Genomic DNA, 27,996 nt, shown 5'->3' with positions numbered 1-27,996 from the left:
TAATATATATATAGTAAAATATATAATATTTTTTAAAATTAAAATTTATTTATTTCTAGATATAAGATACTGAGTTAATAAAATCTATAATAATAATATAAAAAATTTCTTAACTATAATATATTATAATAGTAAAGTAATTATAGTAAAATTATTTAATATATTATTAATAAAAGTACTTATAGGTATCTATTATTATAATATAAATATAATTAATTAATATCTAGATAATATTATTTTAGAGAGATATTAGATATAGGTTAAAAACTATATATTTATTTATTTTATAAAGATTAATAATTATATATTCTTTAGTCTTATATTTACTAATAATTAAATTAATAATTATTTTTTAAATAATAAAGACTAGATATATTATAAAATAATAACTAGTAGTATAAGATATCTTATTTTAATTATATAAAAAAATAAATATTTTATTAATTATATCTTAATTTTTAATACTAATATAATATATATATAGCTTAAGAAGCCTATTATTATTATTTTCTATAGAAATTTTAAATTATTAATTCTTAGAAATATTAATTATATTAATATTAGATTTATTTAATATTATCTAGATATTATATTTATTAAATATTATCTAGATATTATATTTATTAAATATTATCTAGATATTATATTTATTAAATATTATCTAGATATTATATTTATTAAATATTTTTTAAGATATTAGACTTAATTTATATTTTTATTATATATTATAATATTATTCTTAAAATATATAGTAAAATTAATAAATATAAAATCTATAATATAAAGAGATTAAAAATTTTTAAATAGATATAATTTCTTAATTTTTAACTTTATAACTAATATATTAATATTTAATATATTTATAATTTCTATTATAAAAACTTTAGCTGTATCTAGCTAATTTTAATATATATATAATATATATCTTATTAAGATAACTATTTTATATATCTATATTATTAATAATTAAGAAAAAACAGATTATAAAAATTAAAATTTAAGAATAATATATCTAAATTATATTTATTAAAAAAATTTATAAATATAAACTCAGCTATATTATTCTATATATAATATATTATAATATATTTATTATTTATAATAGTATTTAATTATATACATTTAATTACTACTATATCTTTAGATATATAATTTATTATCTAAATAAAAAAAAGCTAAAATTTATAAAACAAAAATAAATTACTAGACTTAGTTATAGTATAAATTAAAAAATATAATTTATATTTTTTATTAGTATAGCTTTTATCTTAATTAGAATATAAATAATATTATAAAAAAATATTATAATATATTTAATAGAATATACTAGAACATTAATATATTTTTTAACTTAAATCTATATATCTATAAATAAATTATTATATTTTTTTAAATAAATATACTAATAATTATAGTCTAGTAGAATTTCTTTTTATCTAATAATATCTATACTAATAAATATATTTATCTTAAACTTAGGATTATTAATTATAAATATATATATAATAATATAATTAAATTTAGTTTTATTATCTAGCAGCTTAATAAAAATATTAATAATTAAAAATATTATATTTAAATATAGAAAATAAACCTATAATAATATATATTTTATAAATATATAAACTTAAATTAATATTAATTATCTTAATATCTTTACTAATAAAATAAAACTTAATATTTTTAATTATAAATATAAAGATTTTACTAATTAAAGTAGAATTATAGTTTATATTAAAATTAATTAATTTAAAATTATTTTTTTATTAAGATCTACCCTAGTTGTAGTAGTATATTAAGTATATAAAATATTAATATTAATATTTTTTTTATAATAAATAAAAATAAGAATATTTAATAATATTAAGATTACTAGTATCTCTATAACAAATAGCTTAGTATAAACTAGATATAAAAATAGAGATAATAGTATAATTATATTAGTATTTAGTAACTTAAGAAGATATAATCTCTTAGAAGATTTATTTTTAGGAAAATCTCTATTCTATATTTTTATACCTTATATTTTTACTTTTTATATTATAGAATCTACTTTAGGCTTTTTATTTATAGATTATAATATTTAGATTAATAAAACTTCTGTTTTTATAGCTAAGATCTTAGTATTTTTATTTTTTAATATAAAAATTAAAGCTTTAAATATATCTTCTAATATAATATTTTTATTATTCTTATTATTTTAAGTATCTTTTTTATATTTATTATCTATATCTATTTTCTATATATTTATATTATTATAGATATAAGAAATATAGTAATATAATTAATTATATAATATAAAAATAGTTTAATAATAGTTATATATAACTATAATCTTATTTTTAATAAAATATAGAAAAGTAAAATATATATAATTATCTTTATTCTTATAATTATATTACTTAATATATTTATTAAAAATATCTTTATAATAGATATTATTATTTTTATTATATTTATAAATATTATTATATTTAAGATTATTTATATCTGCTTTAGTAAATTTATTAAATAGTATTTAATTAATAATAATTTTTTTAAACTAGAAACTAGATTTATTCTTATTTTAAATAGAAGTTTAGTAAGCTTAATTATATTTATTTTAATAATTTTAAAATTACTTAATATTATTCTTATTCTTTATTTTATTTTATAGATAATTAGTAAAGAATAACTAGTTTAAATAAAGAAACTATTATTATAATTAAAATTATAGATATTATTAAAATTAAATAAATTATCTCTATTCTGAAAAGCTAAAATTATTATTATATTTATTATTATATTATTAATATCTATTAAAATAATTATTATATAATTTATATCTACTATAATTACTATAATTATTACTATATTAATAATTATTATATTTATTAAAATTATTATTATATTAATTATATCTGTACTAGTAGTTTTAAAAATAATTATTATATTATCTATAATATCTAAAATTATTATTATAATTAGTATTACTATAATTATAATTATTAATATATTTAAAATTATTATATTTATAACTATAGCCTCTATTATACTAATATTAATTAAAAATATTTTATTTATTATTAAATTAATATTATTATAGATATATTTTACTATTAAAATAAGTAAAAAATTCTATTATAGTAATTATTTATATAAATAGATTAATATAAATAATAAAATTAAAGTATAGATATATTTATATAACTAATAACTAATTATATATATTATTAATAAAGAAAGATTTATAGTTTTAGATAATATTCTAGATAAAAACCTAAATTAATTAGTTTTAATATATATTTATCTAATTATATTTAAATATAATCTATAAATAACTTAAGATTTATATAATATCTAATTTAAAATAAAAATAAAGATTTTTAAGGATCTCTACTTCTAAGAATATATTAGTATATATATTTTTTTTATAATTATTAAAAAATAAATACTAGTTAAATACAGCTCTATAAAAATAACTAGTTAAATTAATATAAATTATAAATTTTTAATATATATAAATTATATTCTTAACCCTATTAATAAAGAAATTAATATTCTTAAAATATATAATATATCTTAGTTATTTAAAGTACTATTCTAAATTTATATTAGAATAGAAGTAACTAATATTATTAATTTTTAAAATTTATATAAATTATATATATTTAGACTAGTTATTATATTTTTTATACTTTTTTTTTCTTATAATACTTATTTTCTTTATATTTATATTAATCTTTTTATTTTTTTTATTATACTTATCTCTATTATACTGTTTTTACTTATTTTTTTTATATTTTTTATAATTCTTTTATTTATATTTTTTATAATAATCTTTATTATTATTCTACTAGGTTTTAAAAATTATTATATAATAATTAATATAATATAACTTTATTATAATATTAATAAGAAAAACTAGATTATTAATTATATTATTAATATAGACTTTATATAATTTTTTTTAATAAGTTTATTTTTATTTATTTATTTTTTATATTACTAGTTTTTAACTGTTTATCTTTTATATTACTAAGCTTTATATCTATTAAAATATTATTTAAAATAATAAATAATAAAGTTAATAGAAGTATTAATAAAAAAACTAAAAAATTCTAAGAACTTAATTAAAAATAGTAATATAAAAATAGAAAATAGTTTTCTAAGAGATATAAATACTTTTAAATTAGAAATATTAAAAAAATTTAAAATTTAGAAAAGAAAAATCTAGAAATTAAAAAAAAAATCTAGAATTTAGAAAAAAATAAAGTTTTATATTAAAAAAAAACAGGTCTTCTGGTTTAATAAATTTATAAAATTTAGATATAAAAAATACTAATTTAAAAGATATTAATTTAAAAAATATTAATTTAAACTTAATAAATTTAATACTCTGAACTAAATCTTTAAAAATAAAAAAATTAAATATAGACTAATATAATATAGTTAAAAGAGTATAGAAGATAATTATATAAAAATATCTTAATATTTCTAGTACTTAAAAATTTTATATATATAATCTTAATTTAGATATTTCTAGGAATAGATCTTTCTATAATAAATCTAAAAAAAATAAAGATATACTTCTAATAAATTTAAATTTTTAAATAATAATTTTTAGCTTAGTAGTCTATAACTTTAATTTATTTTTTTATATTATTAAATAATTTAAAAATATACTTATTTAATTTTTTATTTAGAATTAAATATAATCCAGAGAACTAATTAAATATAAATATAAAAAAAATAAAAAAATAATTAGTAGATAAAAACTAATTTTATAATAAAAAAATTAGTTAAATAATAAAATTTCTATATAATTTTATTAACTATAAAATAATTAATATTCTAATTTAATAAATATAAAAATATAATCTATTTTAACACCTCTGTTATATATACTATATAAATAATATAATATATAATATTATTATTAAGTTAATAAACTAAAGAAGTACTAGATATATTTAAAAAAAATATAATTTAATAATTAAATTTATTTCTATATTATATATATCTGTTTATAAATAGATAATAATTAATATCTTATATTATTATTTATTAAGATACCTGTAGAGAGGTAGAAAAATAAAAGAAAATCTATATATAAAAAATAATCTTTACTTAAAAAAAATAACTAGAGGACTTTAAATTATAAACTAGATATATTACTAGATTATTAAATCTGGAGATAGAAGATATATAATTTATAATAAGATTAATTAATTAATTAATTATATATACCTTATCCAGGCTTTAAATATATAAAGATTAAATATATAATATAAAAGAGAAAGGTAGAAGCTATAAGATAGGAGCCACCAGGCTACTAGCTAGTAGCCCTGCAGTGCCTGTTACAGTATTATTAGTTTTGATTATATAATTGATTTATTAATAAAGACTTTATTTATTTTAATTATTTTAAATTTTAAACTAATTAAATCTTAAGTTTAGTAAAATTTTATTTTATTTATAATAATATAATATTAAGATATATTATAATTTACAAAAATAATTAGAGTAGCTAACAGCTAGATTAGGTCAGGTTAATCAAAATTTTTATACCTGACTATAGGTTAATAATTAAATATAAAAAATATATATTTATATTTAGATTAATTAATAATTAACTTATAAATTAAATTTCTTAGTAATTAGATTTATTAAAAAAATAATAAATTTAAACAGAATATTTCTACTTAATATTAATTTAATTTATACCTAATTCTATCTAATTCTGTCTAATTCTATCTGATTTTTATCTAATTTAGATATAGTAATTAATTATAATTGATTATTATATCTATAATTAATCTAGTTTTTATATCTTAACTTAATTATTAGATTAAGATCAGGTTAAGATTAAAATATAATAATTAGATTAAGCTACTCTAAAAATAATATAATTATTAATATTCTTTTTTATTTATTTTATAAGAGTATGTAATTTAATTTAATTTACTTTAATCTAGATATATTTCTTGCTCTTGATAGTTATATAATTATAATAATTCAAGGGCCTCTCACCAAGCATCTTCCACCAAGCAAGCAAGCGAGCAAGCAAGGCCTCTCACCAAGCACCTCCTCTGGCTGACGCGGTAAGTAATGGCGGAATATATAGTCACGTGAGTACTTATTCAATCATTTCTGCCTATGCTAACTAATCAGAGGCCTAACTACTGACTAATTAAAACACATTTCAGGAGTCCTCCGAGAGACAGGACCTATTATAGGACTCTGTACTTGTATCTTATTTTTATATAAGATATTGAGATTATTAGAAGCGATATATTATATATTACTTTGATAAATAAAAATAGTATATTAATTAAATGATTATAAATATTAAACTCTATTTATTAATATATTTAACCCATCTTCTATTGATATTTTATTAATTTTAATTTCATCAAGATATTAACTTTTAAATGTATGAATTAAAATATTTTTAAGTCTAAATTAGATTATTAATTTATGTTTTAATCTAAATTTAAATAATTATTAGAAACTTATTATAGAAGTTAAAATATATAATCTAATTTATATAATCAAAATTAAGATTCTTGTGCTAGAATATATCTATATCAACAAGTAGAATAACTTAAAATACAAGACTTTTAATAATAATAACTTTAAATAAAACATACATAAATTGAAAAGACTTTTTCTTTTCTATAATTAGTAAATTATAAAAAATAAACCTCAATCTTTATATAAACCTATACTTAATAATAAAAACTATTTTTACTTCTTGAAGAAAGTATAATTAACACTAATAATTTAACACTTATTTCTTGATTATAATAATGATATTAATGAAGATAAGAAAAACTGATATTTAAGTATAAAATCATATATGATTATATAACATATTATAATTAATTAATATAGTTATTACTTTTAAAACATAAAATAATTATATTTTTTGATTTAGCTTCTTATCTAAAAGTATGATATTAATTACATATATAATTATTAGTATAATACTTAGAAATCTATCAAATTTGGAAATATGAGTAAATGAATCTCTACTCTTATATAAGAAAATATCAGAGTTAATTTAAAAAATCTTAAATTCCTTAATTATTTATTAAATAAATTAGAAAAGATTATAAAATATATAAAATTATTTAAAATATTTCTAAGAAAATTAAGAAAGCCATATTATCTTTATTTAGTTATTAATTTTAAAAATATATAATATTATATAAACTATATTTACAGCTTAACTATAAACTATTTTCTAAATTAGGAAAACAAAAATGTAATAAGAAATAAGCTAAATTAAATATTCCTTTTAATTCTAAATGAGTTTACATAAAAAGTTACTTATTTAGAAAAAAGTAATTTCTTTATATAAAAAGTAAGATCTACTTTTATCTAGCTGATTAAAGATTCTTATTTTATTTTAATTTTAAAGACTCATATACTATTAAGTTGGTTATTAGTTAATTTTTAATTTATTTTTATTTAAAATTTTATTAATATATTTTTAAATTTATTCTTAGATTTTATTTTAGATTTTATCTAGACTAGAATATTCTTTTTAAAATCTTATTTTTAATCTTAGTTAAGATAGAATATATAAATATAGATTAATTAAAATTATCTTTAGCTTTTTTTTGAGTAAAAGTCTTTTTTTATTTTAATTTTAAGTTTTACTTTAGATAAGTATATAAATATAAATTAATTAAATTTATCCTAGATTTTTTGAGACTCGAATTCTTTTTTTATTTTATTTTAAATCTTACTTTAGATAAGTATATAAGTATAAATTAATTAAATCTATTTTAAATCTTTTTAGACTAGAATTTTTTGAAAAATATATATTGAATTATATTTAAATTAGAAAATCTTTTTTAAAATCTGCTTTATTTACTCTAAATAGATATATAAATATAAGATAATTAAACTTACTTTAAGTTTTTTAAGTTATAAGGCTTTTTAAGTCTTATTTTAAATTTTATTTAGGCTGGAATATCTTTTTTTTGGATTTTAGTTCAAATTTTACTCTAGATAAATATATAAATATAAACTAGTTAAATCTATCTTAGGTCTTTTCAAACTAGAATATCTTTTCTTAGGATTTATTTTAGGTTTAATCTAGTCTGGAATATCTATTAAAAAGTCCTTTTGAGCTAATAAATAAAGTAAGCACCCCAGGCTTGTAGTAATATAAATATTATTATATGTTTAATATATATAATAATAGAATGTTATTTTCCAATAGTAATATATATATATTTAATATAGTTATTTCAATTATTATTATATATATAATTTTTTTAAAAAAGAAACTACATAGAATATTCTTATTTATTTTATATCTGAATTTTACAGGTATGTATACTTTTTTTAAATTATATGAATTCAAAGTATATAATAAATTGTAACTTATTCGTCTATCTCTAGTATATATCAGAATCTAACTAAAAATTAGAAAGTATAATATTAATTAAGACTATATTACAAATTTATTCTTATATAATGGTTCATTTATTAATTTCTACTCTATATATTTAGTATAAATAATAATTATTATTAAAATATTTCTTATTTTATTACCTGAAAGAGTTATTCTGCTTCTAAGACTAATAGATATTTATATTTTATTTTATAAGTAGTCTGTTGACTAAAGTTAATCTTTATAAGAAGAAATCTTGAAAAAAATAAAATTATGTTTTTATATAATTAAAATAATAGTCTATTGAAATAAGCTTTACTAGAGATATTAAAATATTATTATTAATGAGAATCTTATTTATAATTTCTCTTTCTATTAGAAAATAATAGAAAAAGAAATTATTATATTAATAATTTGAATTCTAGATATAAGTGTAGACTAATTATTATCTAATTATAGATATAAAATAGTATTATTTATTATTAAATGATTTGAAAAAATTATTCTATTATTCATAAAAATTCTATTAAGTAAAACTATATTATTTTAGAATTATGAATTTTAGAATATAATATTTTTTATTTATTTAGTTTAATATATATTCTAAAATTATTTAATTTAATTTATTTAGTATTTACTAATCTCCCTAATAAAGAAATATCCTCATACAAAATTACTTAAAAATAATAATTTCAATTATAGTTCTTATTAGTAGATATATATAAATAAATAACTCTAGATTAAAATAAATCTATATAATAAATAATTAATTATAAGTTTTCTTTAAATAAAAGACTTGCTATTCTTTATAAGAACTATAATTAAATATTTTATAATTTTACTAAAATTTATATTTAGTTAGAGTAAAGTCCTTACACTAAAATAAATAAAATATTATTAATTAATAGAGATTAAATAAAATTATTTTTTTATATTATCAAAAAAGTACTAGTTTAATATTTTATTTTTAATTTATTTTATAAATTATAATATATTATTAATTCATTCTTATATCTAATAGTAACTTTAATCTATCTTAAAATACTTTTTTATTTCTTTATTATATAATTTATTTATATTACTTTATATAAGATATATTTCTTATACTAATATAAAAACTACTAATCTTATTAGTCTTTAAATATATATTTATAATTTAGAAAAATAGTTAAATTAGTTAAGCTAATTGATATTAATTTAGGAGAAAATAGTCTAGTAAATAAATTATAGAAATATTATTATTATTAAAATTATTCATAGAAAAACTAATTAAAATACTATTAGTATAATTTATTTTTGAAAATTTAATTCCAAAATACTTGATCTAAATTCTAAAATTATTATTTCTATTATTAGAATCTTATCATTAACATTTTTATGATTTACTTTATGAATTATAATTATAGGACTTATTATTTATATCTATATTTAAATAATTATCAGGTGCTTCTATATTATTAATCTAGAATGTTAAAGTTACAAATTTATAAGTTATTATTTTTAATTATTATCATAAATTGTATTAACTATATATAAAATATTATTAAAGATATTTTTAAAAGTAATAAAATATAATTACTTTGATAAAATCCATTATAAGATCTATTTTGGAATCTATGATAAAATATATTATAAAGCTTTTTGAAACTATATTATATTGGAATAATCTTTAAATATTATAATATTATATAATTTATATTATTTAGTAGTATAGATTTTAGATATTTATTTTTATATTGGTTTTAATATTCATTTTAATATTCATTTTGATGTTTATTTTAATATCCATTTTGTCATCCATTTTAATGTTTATTTTAATATTCATTTTAATAATTTCTAAATGTTTATTTTATTATATATTTTGCTATTTATCCTTAATACTCGAAGATTAATGTTATTTAATATATTTGGAGATTAATATTTCAGGAAATCTAATTCTAATATTAAAAATTATTAATATATAGTTTAATATATTATTTTGATTTAATATACTTTATTAGGTTCTTGAAGAAATAATTAATTAAAGATTCTCAAAAACTATTATTTGTATAAAGCGTTAGAAATATTATATTTTATTAAAAAAGAAAGTATTTTTAGAAGATCTTTAATACTAATTAAAAAAATAACTAAATAGAAAAATAAAAGATAGATATTATTATTTTAATCTATTTTGTAATTAAGATTAATATACTTTACTTTATATTATATTATGTAATAGTAAATATAAATTCTTTTATAATATTACTAAAAAGACTTTAGGCTATTGGCTAATTTATAAATTATAATAGTTTTATACAAATATTTATAAATAGAAATTTTAAAGCTCTGTATTTAGATATCTAATATCATAATTTAATTAAATATTTAAGATTTCTCAGTATTTAACATATGAAATTTATATATAGAGTATAAGATATACAGAGCCTACATATAAATATAAATATAAAATAATTCTAAAATTTTCTTTTTAGAATTCCTAGAAAATTCTATCAATTAAAGGATATAGAAAATATACTATTATTTATAACATGAAATAAAGAAAAAAACAGAGTATCTATAAACATATTTGCAAGAAAAGACTTCTTATTAAATTATATTACAGAAAATGAAAGATACTATTAGTATAGTTTATATATAGATATATCCTAGAATATTAATAAAATATTATCAATTTACTTATTACTTTAAATTAAATTATAACTCTTAAGAAATTTCATTAATATAAATCTATAATTAAATTAGATTTAATTATTAAGAAAAGTAAACAAAGTACTGATTATCTTTATAATTTAAAAAATATAAAAATTCAAATAAAATATTAATTTGAAATTATTATTCTTTATATATAGTATTAGATATTTTTAATAAGATTATAAAATTATAATTCTTTAAGAAATTAATATTAAGGACATGTATTATTATATTTAAATTAAGTTACATAATAAATAAAAAGCTATTTTCTAGATTTATAATAAATATTTTTAGAATTTAGTGCTTTTATTTAAATTAACTAATATTTTAATAATATTTTCAAATAATATTTATATAATATTTAAAAACATCCTGGCTTTTTCGGTATAATTTATTTATAAAATATCTTCATATTTTTAAAGCATTAATAAATATATATATTTTATTAAAATTAAATAGACTTTCTTTATTTTATTATATTAGTTAATAAAATCTCTATAGAATTTTAATAGATTGTAATATTTTACTATAATTAATACTTTTTTTTAATTATAAAGTATAAATCTTTTTGAATTTTTATAATTCTCATAAATAATTTATTTTTAATTTCTTTAAAAAAGCATAAAAAATGGAAAACATTTAAGCTTAGATAATTTGGTTTTATAAAGAATTAATGATATTTTAAGATTTTTAAAGAATTTTAAAGAAATATCTTTATTAAAATATGTTAGTTTAGTTTAAAAATTATATTATAACTAATTTTAAAAAAATAAGTTAGGATAAAAGTTTTATGTTAATCATAATTAAGGTATATATAATTTTATTATACTTTAATTTTTAAATATTTATAATATTAAGATCTAATATTTAATTTTATATTAAAAATTATTCATCATCATTTATTTATTTAAATATTAGTAATAATATTAACCTAATATTAAACAATATAAGGATTTCTAATAATTAATAAATTCATTAAAAAGAAATTTTGGTTTAAATATAATGAAATATCTATATAAGAAATCTTAGGCTTAATAACTATATCATAATAAATTCTCAAAAATTAAAATATTTATAAAAGATTAAAATATTTATAAAAAATTAATTTCAAATTAATGAACTAAATTATTAATATTAGGTTAATTTATAATCAATATATTAAAGTCTTAGTAGGATTCTAAATATTTAATAATAAAAATCTTATATTATCTATAATTAATAAACATTTGTAAATTTTAATTAAATAATTTTAATAGAATAATTTTAAAATAGACTATTAAAACTTATTATACGCAAAGATTTATTAAATTATAAATATTAGATTATAAATTAAAAAAAACCTAGTATATTATAAGAATTATTGTTATATATTAGGAAAAACTATAAAAATCATTATTTAGTTTATATTATATTAATAGAATTATAAAATCTTTTAATCTGATTGAAATTAACATATTATTAAAATATAAGTTTTATTAAATAAATCTTCATAACATTATCTTTTTTTATATTATAAAATATCTTATATACTAAGATGCTATATCTATAAAATATAAATTATATAATAATATAAAGTTATTTTCTTTTTTAAATTTATTCTTTATTAAATTATTAATAGATTTACTATAGAATTATTTCTAATTTCAAAAAAGGAAAGATTTCTTTATTTTAATTCTATTATAATTAATAAATTTATAAAATAATATTAATTTTTAATTTTTTTATATGATTATATTTGTAAATTTAATTATACTTTCTTTAAAAAATTGAATTTATAAATTATATTTTTAGATAATATTATTTCTAAGAAAAACTTTATATTTACTACTAAAATCTAGTTGAAAATAGTTTATTATATATAAATTAAATTTAGATTATTTATGATATTTTAGTTATAAGATAATAACTAAATTAAATTAATTGACTAAATTTTTAAATGATATTTTTAATATTTTATTTGAAAAAACTACTAAAATTGATTTGTTTTATTTTTTATTTAATTTATTAATAATAGTACTTCTAATTTTATTATATATTATTTATTTTTGATATTATAATTAACCATTCCTAAGTTCTTTATTTTTATCTTAAAAGTAATATTTATCTAGAAAAGATTCTTATAATAAAAGTTCAAATATTAAAATGTAAATAGTTTTATAAAAAGTTAAAAAAATATTAATATAAAATAATTAAAAATCAAATAAAATGTTATATTAGAATTATTAATTTATAGGATTTAGAAAAGATATTTCATATAAATATTGATTTTTGATATAAAAATTAATATTAAAATATATCAAATTATTAAAAATATTAGATATTATTAGATATTATTAGATTTTAAGTATATTAATTAATTTCATTTAAAAAGCATAACTAAATTTATAATGTATTCTATTTTTTCTTATTAAAATAATAGAGAATAATTTAAATTCAATTAAAAAAATTAAATCTTTCTAATCTAGAGAATAAAGAACATATAAAAATAAAAATATTAAAAATAAATAATAATTAAGAAATAAATAATTGATTTTAATTAAATAAAAAATAAGTTTAATAGATATAATAAATAAATATTAAAAACTTTAATGAGTAATATTTAATAAATTAACTAAATTTATTAAAAAAAATTATTAAATAATATAGAACATTTAATTTATAATAATAAGTTTAATTATTAAAATAATTTTAATACTATTATTAAACTACTTTTTGAATTATATTATATCTACTTTTAAATATGAATCATTTTTTTAAAAATAATCCTAAATCTGTGATAAGACTAAATTCTAATATGTATTTATGAAAAAACTAAATATTATAAATATTAAACAAATATTTACCATAAAATTTATTTATATTATTATGAATAGTCTTAATCCTTTACAAAAAACTTTTAAAAAAATTATTTAGTATTAATTTATAGAATATATTTTTATTACTAGAAAATAAATATAGTAAAATCAAATTAATATTAAATAATTTTTTAAAAGCTTTTTGTAAAGGGTTAAGTATAATTATGTAAAGTTGATTAATTTTTATTGATAATTTTATAGAGATTTATACTATTTAAATTTATTTTAAATAAAATAATAAAATTATATTTATATTTATTTATTAGTTTAATAATCTAAAATATAATAATTAAATAGACTATCAATTTTTTAATTTATAATTAAAATATTTTATTCTAGTTTTTTATTTATTTATATATATTATAAAAATCTTCTTAGTATATTTCAAAATGGTAATTAGATTAATTATATTATTTAATACTTCAATCAAAGTTTAATTTTTATTAATTAAAGTATTATTAAATATATTTAAAATACATTCTATTATAAATTTAGTTTTTACTAAAATACTTGTTATAAATTATTAATATAATAATATTATAAATTTATTTTAATTTGAAGTTTTAAAATAGCTTAGATTATAAATCTTAATTCTATTATATAAATAATATATATCAAGATTAATTTTTAGAATTAAAAACATATTAATAAAAAAATAGTTATATATAATAAATATTATATTATAAATAAATAAAAGTAAAATAATAAAATAAATATACAAATAATAAATTATAAAAGAAGATAAAATATCATGAAATAAAAAAATATTATTAAAATATAATAAAAAGAAACTAAAAAATAAAAAGAAATTATAAAAAAAGAATATAATAATATATATAAATTTTTGATTTATATTTTTAGGTTTTATTACAGTCTAATTAGGAAATTATTGAAATATAATATATATATATATATATTTATTACTGATTCTTTTTAAATTATATTTTTTTAATTATTTAATTATTTTATTTATATTTATAATAGTAGTATATATCTAACTTAAAAGATAAATAATTTTATCTATTTATTTTATAATTTAGATAAATCAATTTAATAGAAAATTATAGTTATTATATAATATATAAAATAATTATTTTTAGTATTTCTAATTTTTATTAATTTAATAAATATTTTTTTATTTATTTTCATTATTTATAACTAATTCTTCTTTTTAGTAATATATATAATTAAATTATTATATTTTAAAGAACATAAGATTTCCAAGAATTAATTTTATAATAGAAAACCTTTTTTATCTAATCCCCAGTCTTCTACTCTGTTATAGTAGATATTGATATATACTGTTAGTCTTAACTATTCTATATATATTATATAATTTATCTAGTTTTCTGAACTATTTCTGATCTTATTATAGTTCTTTAAATTACATTTTAGTTATAGCTAAAATAGCCTAATCTAAGTATTTAGATAAGAATTAAGAAAACTATTAAGACCCACTAGTCTGAACTGCTATTTCTACTGCCCCCACCAGCCCATACCTTGACATAACTGAAGGTAAACAGGATATAGTTAAGTTTTGGATTACTTATAGTATACTGAATACTGAATCAATAAATTAATTTCATAAATGATTATCCCAATAATATTAGTAGTAATAGCACAATTTCTCAAAGGTATTTCTCTAAACCCTCTATTGATTAGAAAACATAATACCTCTGCCCATCCTATCATACACATACATAGGTTCGCGGAATAGTCAATTCGACCAAGTAGTAGGACTAAGAGAGATGAGTAGCTCAAATAATTTCAAACTTATACTATTGAGCCTCAGACTGCGAGATTTAAAATATTTTGCCATTAACAACTGTGATACTCGCTCCGGGAGCCCTGAGCTTTGGGCCAGAACACTACCAGGAGGGTAATAGCTTTGGTCAGTAAGAGGAAATTCTCATTGTTTATGGTTTGAGGGGGGATTTGAGCATCGTTCTGTCATGTACTTGTAAATTAGATAGCTAGAGGATAACCGCCTTCATCATTTGTAACAACAGGGAAGACATGAGGCCTTGTGCGACGAATTCAACTTGAAGACAGTCAAAGACTTTGCCCAAGGCTTCCTTACTAGCAGCAGCTCCCATGATTCCAGTCAAAGTTTGCGATAAACCCTTTTCGACAAAAAGCCCCCGCGCAGTCTCTTTCAAGCGTTCTTTCTCAGGCTCGCCTACAGGACCACTCCTGCTTCTGATCTCAACTCTCGTGGGAAGAGCGCTCTCACGAAACTTGTTGAGATAAGAACCGATTGCTTCGTCAGAAACATGGGTGTCAATCAAGGAATCTTGAAATAAGCCGCGAATGATCTCCAACTTCGGGTTTCCTGGACGCAAGAGATAGGACTTTGCGGCACTGAGTAGAGTTCGGCGAATATTCCAGGCAGACGACAAGGTATAAAGCTCATTGATCACTGCAAATATAAGTTCCACGGCCATCTGAGCTTCCTCCTGTGTAATAGGATTATCCTCTGTCACTTTATCCTGTCCGTCGGCCTGTGATATCCGGCAGTCGCTTCGGTCAGCAGCTACGTTCGATGTCTCTTGGGAAGACAAAGACTGCCGAAGGTCTGCGGAGCCATGTTCCATTTTCGAAGCCACAGATGCGATAAAAGCCTCATGTCCGAAGTGTTCTGCACTGGCTGCGACTTCACGGGACACAGAAGGCGATACACTTCCTGGCGTCTCAACAACTTCGGCAGAGAGTCTCTTGGCGCGTGGTTGGAACGATAGCGATTCGTCCACAGCATGAAATAGCTTTGCAGAATGATTCGACATGCCGGCATTCGCATGCTGAGTCAAGCAACCATGACCGGCCACAAATTCCTGATCGGCCTCTGAATTCGGGACGAGCTCGAGATTGGATTCGCTAATATCATTGTTGGAAGCAGGCTCTTTAGCACCGCCTGCCCCAAACACGCCGGTCATTCCTTCAAAAACAGCTTTGCTACATCCCGAAACTCCCTTAGGCGCATTGGCAAACACGCCAAGGACACTGTTCCCCACCGACTCAAGAGTATTTTGAACCGGGAAGGACAGTCCTGTCTTTGTTGCTGCAGCAGTCGAACCAGTGCCCATGCTACCGTCTTTGTCAAGGAAAGACTTCATTTTTTCACATTCGGCCAAGGGTTCGTGTTGCAGGGCAGAACGAAGATATTTCTGTAGGCCCTGCGCTAGACCTTGCCTTGTCTGAGCTTTCCACGAAGGTACAACTGGATATTCTTCTGAGAATTCATGGATTTTGTTCAATCTCGAGATTGTCTCCAGAGTCCTGTGAAGAGTTTCAAAGTCTGCATATTTCCTAAACACCATCCAGCCGGTAGAACGGGCGGAGTATGGTTCAATTTGAAGCAAGCAGTCGCAGGCTGGCTTGTAGCGGAATGGTCCACTTCCTCCGGAATCCAGGTTGAGATCGACGGTTACAAAAGCACGGTATAGCATTGTACTAGGTGATGAACCCCAGGGTTGCGATGTTGTATGTTCAGACGGAGAGGGCAAAGCCTGTACCGGATTATGCGCTGATTTCTTGTTTTCCAATGTTTCCATAGTTGTGTCTTGTTCTTCTCGTGGGCAAGACGATTGTTTGTAAGGGTCGACTTGGGGCGGGGAGTCTAATGCATCTCTGTGAGATGGAGCTTCGTTACAGCCATGATTGAGTGAAAGTTGAACAGATTCTTGCGTCTGCGATGGTTCAGCCGGCCTAGTGGTTTGCGAGGATTCGGCATGCATATTTGCCTTCGCTTTTAGGCAGGCAACAGCTGACCCAGTAGTTCGCATAGGAATGGTGTTATCGGCGAGAAACTTTGAAGTAGGATCGGATATCACCGTTGAGCTGGTTTTATTCATCTCTGCCACGGCATGTTCAGTGGCTTCTCCAACGCCTATATCTAGCGCATTCATTATTTCGTGGTCCCTTTCCCCGAGAAGTTGTATGATGCACCCATTGATAGTCTCTGGCCGCGAAAGTACAGAGACGGCGGATTCGGAGAGAATGCTGGAGAGTACATCGCTAAGGAAATCCCTGACCAAGAAGCAATCATAAATGTTCGAATCGAGATATCCAGACAGAAGATCGTCAGCTACCAGGGAAATCTTCTTTCGCTGCTGCTCCTTTCCCAAAAGATTCGCCAGATTGCTCTCTGGATGATGGTCGATATAACGTGAAATGAGTCTCTCAGGTGAATCAGAAGAACCAGCTGAATTGAATGCCGTAGCCAACTCATTCAAGAACACAATTATTAGGGAGCTGGAGTTAACAAGAAGCTCCAGGAACAAGTCAGCCGGCCGTTTGCGACAAATATGCCACCCCAATCTTGTCACGAAACTGACCAAGACTTTCCGACAAGAAAGGGTGAAATTTGACTCAGAAGGCAACACTGACTTGGACCAATGCCTACATCATGGAAGGGTAAGCTCGGAATGGTGATAGACAGACAAGGCCTTACTCGACATAGTCTCGGAGAATCTGGTCCGTGATTGACTTTAAAGCATCTGCTGTTTTCGGTCCGAATGAGCGGAAATCAGGATCAATTGAATGCACATTCTCAACTAGTGTCTCGTTCTCATTCGGTTTATGACCATTGCTGTGGAAGGTGAAGTCTCTCCAACCAGGCAGTCGGTCTGCTAATGCTGGGCAGAGTTCTCTCTTCTTGAACTTGTGCTTCCTTGATATGTCCCCGATAGTATCGTTGACTATGCTCCCACATGAAGCATGCAGGGCAAAGCCAACGATAATCCCGATTAGCAAGAAGCCAAGTCTTCCTAAAATTTTGGTAGTAATTATGGTGACACATGCAAAAACACCTAGGAGTGCTTCATTACTGGCAGATGCAATGAATTGGGTGAACGGTTCAATGATCGCTTTGTAAGGGATATTATTGCCATCATAATGGCCTGTGGTTGATTCGGCATGGTTTAACAAGAAATGCTTCTTGTTGCTGTCTTTGTTTATAGGTCCGGATTTAAGTTTGTCGCCGGCATCATCATCCATAGCGATTACTAGGTAACCAAAGACCAAAGTAGTTGGGATTAATATATGAGAAAAAAGGGCGGTACCGCAGGTGCGGGATAAGGTATAAAAATTAAGATATTACTTACCAATGCGTCGCCTATGGATTCCGCATATGTCCATGGATAATATGATCAAAAATATTCTCGCATATCACTGTATTATGAACAAGGTACTCACGTCACTGATATTGAGTAAAAAAGATATATCCTAAATAGGTTTAGTTTAAAGCTTAGTAACTTAGTTTCCAATTAACTTGATAAAGCTTTTTACTGGCTAAGCATTAGTGTACCTCAGACTATTTGTCAAAAATATGGTTTTTCAACTAACTTAAATAATTTCAAGATATAGATTTCATTTAGTTATAATTAAAGAGTTTATTATGTAAGTCTAGCTTGGTATCACCCTCGGGTGACCGAAGGCCTTTCGGCCTAATCTCTCTACCTAATATCTGCAGTAGATATAGGTGCTGTAAGATGTGAGAGGCTGTTGTATAATACCTGGGGTAGCTGTACGCAGTATCTCCAGTCTCTACTAATTTAGGAAGCTTTTAATCTATTTATTTATATTATTTATAGCTAACTCCCTTTTTTTAATAATAGATAAAACTAGATTATTATATCTTCAAAAATATAAGATTTCTAAAAATAAATCTTAGAATAAAAAACTAATTTTTTTTTATTAAATTCTCAGCTTTCTACTCTATTATAGTAAATATTAATAATTTTTAATTTTTTTTAAAATTATCTGAAAGAAGTACTATATCTTCTATTAATTTATTTATAATTATAAAGTAAAGTAATTCTCTTATATTCATTTAAAAAATTATTTTTATAGTAAAAGTAAGAAATAAAATTAAATTGTAAGGATCAGGTGATCTTACAAGCCTGCCTCAGGCAGTCAATTATTTAATTAGGGTTAATAGGTCCATAATAGCCTAATTCAGGCCTGAATCAGGGATTATAGGTAATATTAACTAATTAGTTATTATTTTAAATAAATCCTATTATTCCTTTCTTACAGTTTTACCTATAATTAATCTAGTTAAGGATTCGATCCGCGGAGAGGTTAAATTCTTAATAAAACTAGATAATCTTTTACTTAGTAATTAAGTCTAATTAGGCTTAGCCTAGTTTTATTTACTAAAAAGGATTAGATTAGGCTAAACTAATTAAGAAAATTAATTATAACAATTTAGGGGTGGAAAAGACCTTAAATAAGAATTAAAGCTAATATAAAACCTTTTACAGAAGGCCTTAGCTAATCAAATATTATATAAAATCTTTTTTACAAGGACTTTAGTAGTCATATACTTATAAAAACTCTACTTATAAGAAAAAAAAATAGTTATAAAAATCAGATAATCTTATAAGCCTACCTCAGGTAATTAATTACTTAATTAGGGTTAATAAATCTATAATAGCCTGATTCAGGCCTGAATTAGAGATTATAGGTAATATTAACTGACTAGCTATTATTTTAAATAAATCCTATTGTTTCTTCCTTACAGTTTTACTTATAATTAATCTGATTAAGGATTCGATCCACAGAGAAGTTAAATTCTTAATAAAACTAGGTAATTTTTTACTTAGTAATTAAGTCTAATTAGGCTTAACTTAGTTTTACTTACTGAAAAGAATTAAATCAGGTTAAATTAATTAAGAAAATTAATTATAATAATTTAAGGGTAGGAAAGACCCTAAATAAGGATTAAAACTAGTATAAGATCTTTTATAGAAGGCCTTAGCTAATCAGATACTATATAAAACCTTTTTCACGGGGGCTTTAGTAGTTATATATTTACAGAAACCCTACTTACAAAAAAGAGGAATAGTTATAAGAATTAGATAATCTTATAAGCCTATCTCAGATAATTAATTACTTAATTAGGGTTAATAGATCTATAATAACCTAATTCAGGCCTAAATCAGGAATTATAGGTAATATTAGCTGACTGGCTATTGTTTTAAATAAATCCTATTATTCCTTCCTTACACAAATTTAGTATTTAATAATTAAAATAATTTGAAAATTTGAAAAATAACTTTATCTTCTTTAAATTAAATATAATATAATAAAAATATTACTAGATTAGTTTTATTAGTATAAGAATTTTATCTTATTAATCAAAAAGATTAAGTTAAAAAAGATCTCTATTTTTATTCTTTAATTTAATCTATAATAATAGATAAAGTAGATTTATAATTTAAAACATATATTTAAAAAAATATAAAAAAATATAAAAAAAATATAAATTTAAATATTAGAAGATTCTTATTAGAGTAACTAATTTTAATTTTTTATATAAATAAGAATAATTTTAATAATTAAAAAAATTATTAAATTAATAGTAGAAAAGAAAGAGATTATAAATTTATTTTATTTAATAAATAAATTTTATTTAAAATACTGGTACCCTATAATCAAATATAATAAAAGAACTTAATTATACTTATTAATAGAAGAAACAAATTCTATAAAAAGTTTATATATATCTAGATATATCAAAATAATTTTTTAAGTAAAAAAAAAAGATAAATTTTTAATCTTCTTTCTAAACTACTACTAGAATTTAATGAATATATTTATAAATATATTATAAAAAATTTTAAAACTTAAAATAAAATTTTTTTTGTAATTTATTATTAAATTTATATTTTAAATAGAAAATAGAAGAGACAATTAAAGTTTTTTTTTAATCTTAAATAAAAATTTTAAAACTTGGAACTATAAAAAGAAGAATATAAAAAGTTATTAAAACTATTCTAAACTAAAATAAATACTAAGAATAAAATTCTGTATTATTTTAAATATAATAATTAATATTATCTAGTAAATTAAGATTCTAATAAATTAATAAATTAAATAAAAGAAAATACTTATTAAGGAATTTTCTATAATTTTAATAAAATTTACTAAGATAAAGTTTATTAAGAAATTATATAATATAACTAATTTTAACTAGTTTATATTAAGTAATTATAGCTCTGTAATTAATAATCTTGATAATAATAATAATATAGTTACTAATATAAATAATTTTATATATTTTATATTTCTATTACTTTATAATATATTACTAAAATATACATAGAGTTTAATTTCTATACTAAGGTAGATATTATTAATTATTAAATTATGAAATATCTAAAGTCTTATTAAGTTTACTTTTTAGTCCTCTTATTTACTACTATTAACTATTTTTAAACTTTTACTTATAATATATAAAGATTTCTATTACTACTAGAGATTTGAGGAAGATTCAATAATTATTCATTTATAATTATCTAATAATTAAGAAAATATCTAAATTTTTAGAATAGTTTTATTTTATTATAATTATATTAATCGATTTTTATATTTATTTATTCTTTTAGAATTATTACTAATAATATAAATTATAGATTATAAGTTTTTTACTTTATAACTTTATAAGACTTAGTATTTTTAAATATTTATATAATAATTAAATTTGTAGAAAAAGTATAAAGATTAAAAATAATAATAATTTAATAAGTTTTTATTATAAGCTACAAAACTTTTATAAAATGTTTTGAAATAGTAATTATAATGACTCCTTAATTATAAATCTTTAAATTATTTTATTAATTCTTAAAAAGAAGAAAATTCTAAGACATAGCTTAACTTACTATTATGCTAAACTCAATTATAAATATTTTAAACTATATTAATGAGAATTTATGATTAAACTAGATTTAATTATTTAAAAAACCCAGCTGGAGCCTTAATTCTCTTTATATTTAAAAAAATAAGAGTTTATAGTTATATATAAATTATAAAAGCCTTAATAAAATATTAATCAAAAGTTGATATTCTTTATCTCCAATATTAAAGATTTTAGATAAAATAATAAGTTATAATATTCCTTCAAATTAATAGCTAAAATATGTATTATTATATTTAAATTAAGTTAAATAATAAATAAAAACTATTTTCTGAACTTATTATAAATATTTTAAATATTTTATTATGTTATTTAAATTAACAAGACTTTAGTAGTATTTTAGAATAATATTTATATAATATTTAATAATATTGTAGATCTTTTTTATATATTTAATTTAAATAATGTTCTAATATCTTTAAAGAATCATTAAATAAATATAATATATTTATATTAAGAATTAAAATATTTATAAAAAATTAAATAATATATTAAGTTAAGTAAATATATCTTTTATTAAAATTAAATAGAATTTTAAAATTATATTATATTAGTAATAAGATCTCTATAGATTTCAAATTAATTAAAGATATTCTATTATAATCAATATTTTATTTTTATTATAAAATAAAAACTTTTCTAGAATTCTAATATTTCTATATTTAAAATATTAAAAATTATTTATTAATTACTTTACTTTTAATCTTTTTATTAAGAAAAATAAAAAATAATAAAAAACCTAAATCTATATAATTTAACTATAAAAAAATAATATTCTAAGATTTTTTAATATTTTTAGAAAAATATCTTTAGTAAGATATTTTAATTTGAATTAAAGATTGAAAAAGAAATTAATATTTCAAAATAAGATATAATAAAGATTTTATCTTAATTTCTGAAGTATGTAATTAAAACATATATTATTCTATTATATTCTAATTTTAAAAATTTAATAATATTAAAATCTGATATATAATTCTATATTAAGAATTATTTTTAATTATTTATTTATCTAAATATTAGTAGTAATATCTTAAAGAATTATAAAAAATAAAAAAGTTTTATTAGGTTATTAAAATTTTTATATCTTTATAAAATAGCTAAAATAAAATAACTATTAAATTTAATTATATATATATTTTATATATAATTTTATAATTTAATATTATTTAAATAAATTAAATCTAGTAGATTCATTATTTAAAATAAAAGTACCTTTAAAACAAATTATAATATTTTAATATAATTCATCTAATATAAAATAATATAATAATTTTTCATAATTTTTTCATAATTAATAAACTAGTGAAAAGATTTTCTAATTTAAATATAATATTAAACTTTATTTAAATAAATATATTCTTAAAAAACTAATATAAAATTAATTAACTAAATTATTGATATTAAAATATTTTTTAATTAATATATTAACATTTTAGTAGTATCTTAAGTATATAATAATAAAGAATATATAAAGATATTAAAATATTTTTATTAATTAAAATTTTATTTATAATTTTAGATTTATTTTAAAAACAATAAAAAGAAGTTACTATATTCTTAATTCTAAATCTAAATATAATCCTAGAATATTTATTATTTAGATATAAATATAAAATAATTTTATTATTATTAAATATTCTAGAGATAGTTATTTTATTATTTATAAAAGTTTTATTAATTAAAATTATATTAATTCTAGAATTAGTAATTCTAGAATTCATAATTTTTAATTTAGTTATTTTAATAAATATTATAAATTTATTTAATTGAATTTTTTAATATCTACTAATTTCCATTGAAAAATATCTTTATATTATATTATTTAAAAGAAATCAGCTTTAGTAATATCCCTTATTAGTAGACTTAAATAAATAAATAATTTTAAAATAAAATAAATTTATATAATAGATAATTAATTATAAGTATTTGTTTAATATAATATTCAATAAGCTTTAATTATTATTTAATTAGATATCTAGATTAACTTTCTAGTCTAAATATTTTTTATAAAAAAATATAATTATATGTTTTAAAATTTTATTAAAGTCTAATTTAGATTAAAGTAAAATCTTTATTCTAGAGTAAATAAAATATTATTAGTTAAGGAAAATGAAGTATATCTATTTTTTTATATTTTTTAAAAAAAATACTAGTTTAATATTATATCTTTAAAATATTTTTATTAATTATAATATATTATTAATTTATCTTTATATTTAATAATATTTCGGTCTATTCTATAAATATTCTTGTATTCTTATATTATATCTTATATTCTTATATTATACAATTTATTTATATTATTTTATTTAAAATCTATCTCTTATATTAGAATAGAAGTAGTAAATTTTATTAGACTTTGGAAAATATATTTATTATCTGAAAAAGTAGTTAAAATTATTAAATTAGTTAATATTAAATTAAAAAAACAAGAATCTAGTAGATAGATTCTAAAAATCTTATAATTATTAGAGTTATCAAATAAATTATTAAATAAATTAATATTGAAAAAAATTAATTAAAATATTTAATTTAGATTTTAAAACCATTAATTCTACTACTAGAAATCTTATTATTAATATTTTTATAATCTCTTCTACAAATTAAGATTATATAAATTATTATTTATATTTATATTTAAATAGTTATTAGCTATTTCTATAATATTTATTATTATTTTAAGTTTATGAATATTTAAAGTATTTATTCTTAGTTATAATAAATTATATTAAATATATATAAAATATTATTAAGAATATTTTTAAAATTAATAAAATACAATTATTTTCATAAAATTTATTATAAATTATATTATAAAGTTTTTAAAAAATATATAATATTAGATAAATCTTTAGATATTAAAATTTTATATATTTTATAATAAAAAAATAAATATTATTTAATATATTATTAAATTAATTTTCCAGAAAATCTAATTCTAATATTAAAAAATATTAGTATATACTTTAATATATTATTTTAATTTAGTATATTATACCAGATTAAAAGATAAGTTCTAAAAAAATAATTTATTAAAAATTTATAAAATTTATAATTTTTATAAAGAATTAGAACTAGTATATTTTATTAAAAAAAGTTTTTTTTAAAAAAATTCTTAATACTAAATAAAAAGTATAATTAAATAAAGAAATAAAAAATAAATATTATTATTTTAACACTTTTTATAATTAATACTAGTATATAGTTTTCTATATTATATTATCTCAAAATAAATAAAACTTTTTTATAGTATTATGAAAAATATTTTAAATTATAAATTAATTTATAGAGTGTAAAATCTTTACTAATAATTTAAAAGATTTATAGTAATTTTAATATATATTATTTAATAAATAATATTTTTATTAAAATTATTTATAAATAGGATAGGGATTCAAAAACTTTATATTTAATAATATAATACTTAAATTTCATTAAATAATAGAATCTCCTTAATATTTAATATATACAGCTTATATATAAAAGATATATAAAATCCATATGTAAATATAAATACTAATAATTCTAAAATATACTTTTATAATTTCTAGAGAAATCTCTGAATTAAAAAATACAGAAAATATACTATTATTTATAATGAAAATAAGTAGAAAAATATAGTATTCATAAAATTATCTAAGAAGAAACTTCCTATAAAGCTGTATTCTAGAAAATAGAAGATACTATTAGTATAGTATATATATATATATATTCTGGAACAGTAACAAAATCTATTAATATTTCTTAAAATATTAATATATCTAATAGACATATGGTTGCAGAATATAGAAAACTGAAAATTATTTTGTCATATATTGATACAATTTTTATTAAATAAATTAAAAGTTATTTTAAATATTTCGATAAAATATCTGATATTAAACTTGATATTAATTAAAACTTTTTATTATATTTTTATGTTATGAAAGTCTTTAAGTTTATAATTAATTATATAAAAGATATCTAATGTAAAATATGAATTTAGACTTTCTTATATAGTAATTTTATATATTTATATATTTATAGAAAATATAGTATTTCAACTGTTACAAACATTAAGATGAAATTAATAAATTAATATATTAGTTTATTCTCTAGTATTAAAATTATTAAATATTATATATATTCTCTTAGTCCTTCAGACTTATAAATTATTTCTTTTATTGCTTTAATTATAAAAATAGGTTTAATTTTTTAAAGGTAAATTTTTATAATTATATAATATTTTAATTTTGTTATATCATTAATTAAAAGCCTTTTAATAAAGAATATTACAAAGTTTTTATTCTTCCAAAAAAATATTCTTTCATATTTATAAAAGAATTTGTATATTGTATAAACAATAACATTATTTAGTTCTGGAAAATACTTTTTATCATTTTAGTAGTTATAATTATTATAAATAATATAGAAAGTTTCAGGGTATTAGAGAATAGGATAAATAAGTTATAATTATTTTATTAAATTAATACTATTATCTATAGTAATATTACTAGATATATCAATATTACTATAGATAATAGTAATACTATTAAATATAATAATATTACTATTCTTAGTTACATGAAGAAAATTATTTTTTATAAAATATAAAAGATTAGTTTAGGAATTAGATTATAAAAATTTGAAAATTTCTAATAGTTAAAAATTAGAGAGATAACTATTGGAGATATACTATATTAACAAATTTTTTAATTCTAATAGTATATATAATATAGATATTAATAGAAATATTTTTAAGATTATATTCTAGAATAGTATAGAAAATACCTTTAAGTTCAAATCAAAAAGAATCAAAAAATATATTAATAATAATATTAAATATACTAGAGTACTAAAATATAAATAAATTATACCATTCAATATACTAGAGAATGTAAATAAAATATAACTTAGAATATTTAATAATATTAATACAAGCTTAGAGTATTTTCTATTCTATTTATTAGCTCAAAAGAACTTTCTTGTAAATGTTTTAAACTAGGTAAATTTTGGAATAAGACTTAAGAAAGAATATTCTAGTTTAAAAAAATCTAAAATAAGCTTAGTTAATTATATTTATATATTTATCTAAAGTGAGGATTAAGGTATATTCTGAAAAAATATATACTAATTTGAATAAAGTTTAAGAGAGGGATTAACAAGAGATATTCTAATCTAAAAGATTTAAAATATATTTAATTGATTTATATCTATATATTTATCTAGAGTAAGACTTATAATAGGAACTAAGGAAAAATAATCTAATTTAAATAATATTTGAAGCAATATTTTAAAAAAGTATTCTTGTCTAAAAAGCTTTCAAAATAAATTTAATTAATTTATATTTATATACTTATTTAGAACAAAGTTTAAAATAG

General features: G+C 17.5%; 1 protein-coding gene across 1 annotated transcript; it reads right to left on the bottom strand.

The window, feature by feature from the left end:
- Positions 1-15,908: 15,908 nt before the first annotated feature.
- On the bottom strand, positions 15,909-18,989 carry BO97DRAFT_385173 (PX domain protein; the record flags this gene model as incomplete). The annotated part of the gene is made up of 2 exons (XM_025693452.1): positions 18,386-18,989; positions 15,909-18,333 (listed from the first exon to the last, which is right to left on the bottom strand). The coding sequence occupies exons 1-2, from the start codon at positions 18,928-18,930 to the stop codon at positions 15,909-15,911; spliced, it is 2,970 nt and encodes a 989-aa protein (XP_025554171.1). The 5' UTR covers positions 18,931-18,989.
- Positions 18,990-27,996: the final 9,007 nt, after the last annotated feature.

This window comes from Aspergillus homomorphus (assembly GCF_003184865.1).
Source record: "Aspergillus homomorphus CBS 101889 unplaced genomic scaffold BO97scaffold_6, whole genome shotgun sequence".
NCBI classification, from domain to species: domain Eukaryota; kingdom Fungi; phylum Ascomycota; class Eurotiomycetes; order Eurotiales; family Aspergillaceae; genus Aspergillus; species Aspergillus homomorphus.
This window is presented reverse-complemented; position numbering and strand designations above follow the sequence as displayed.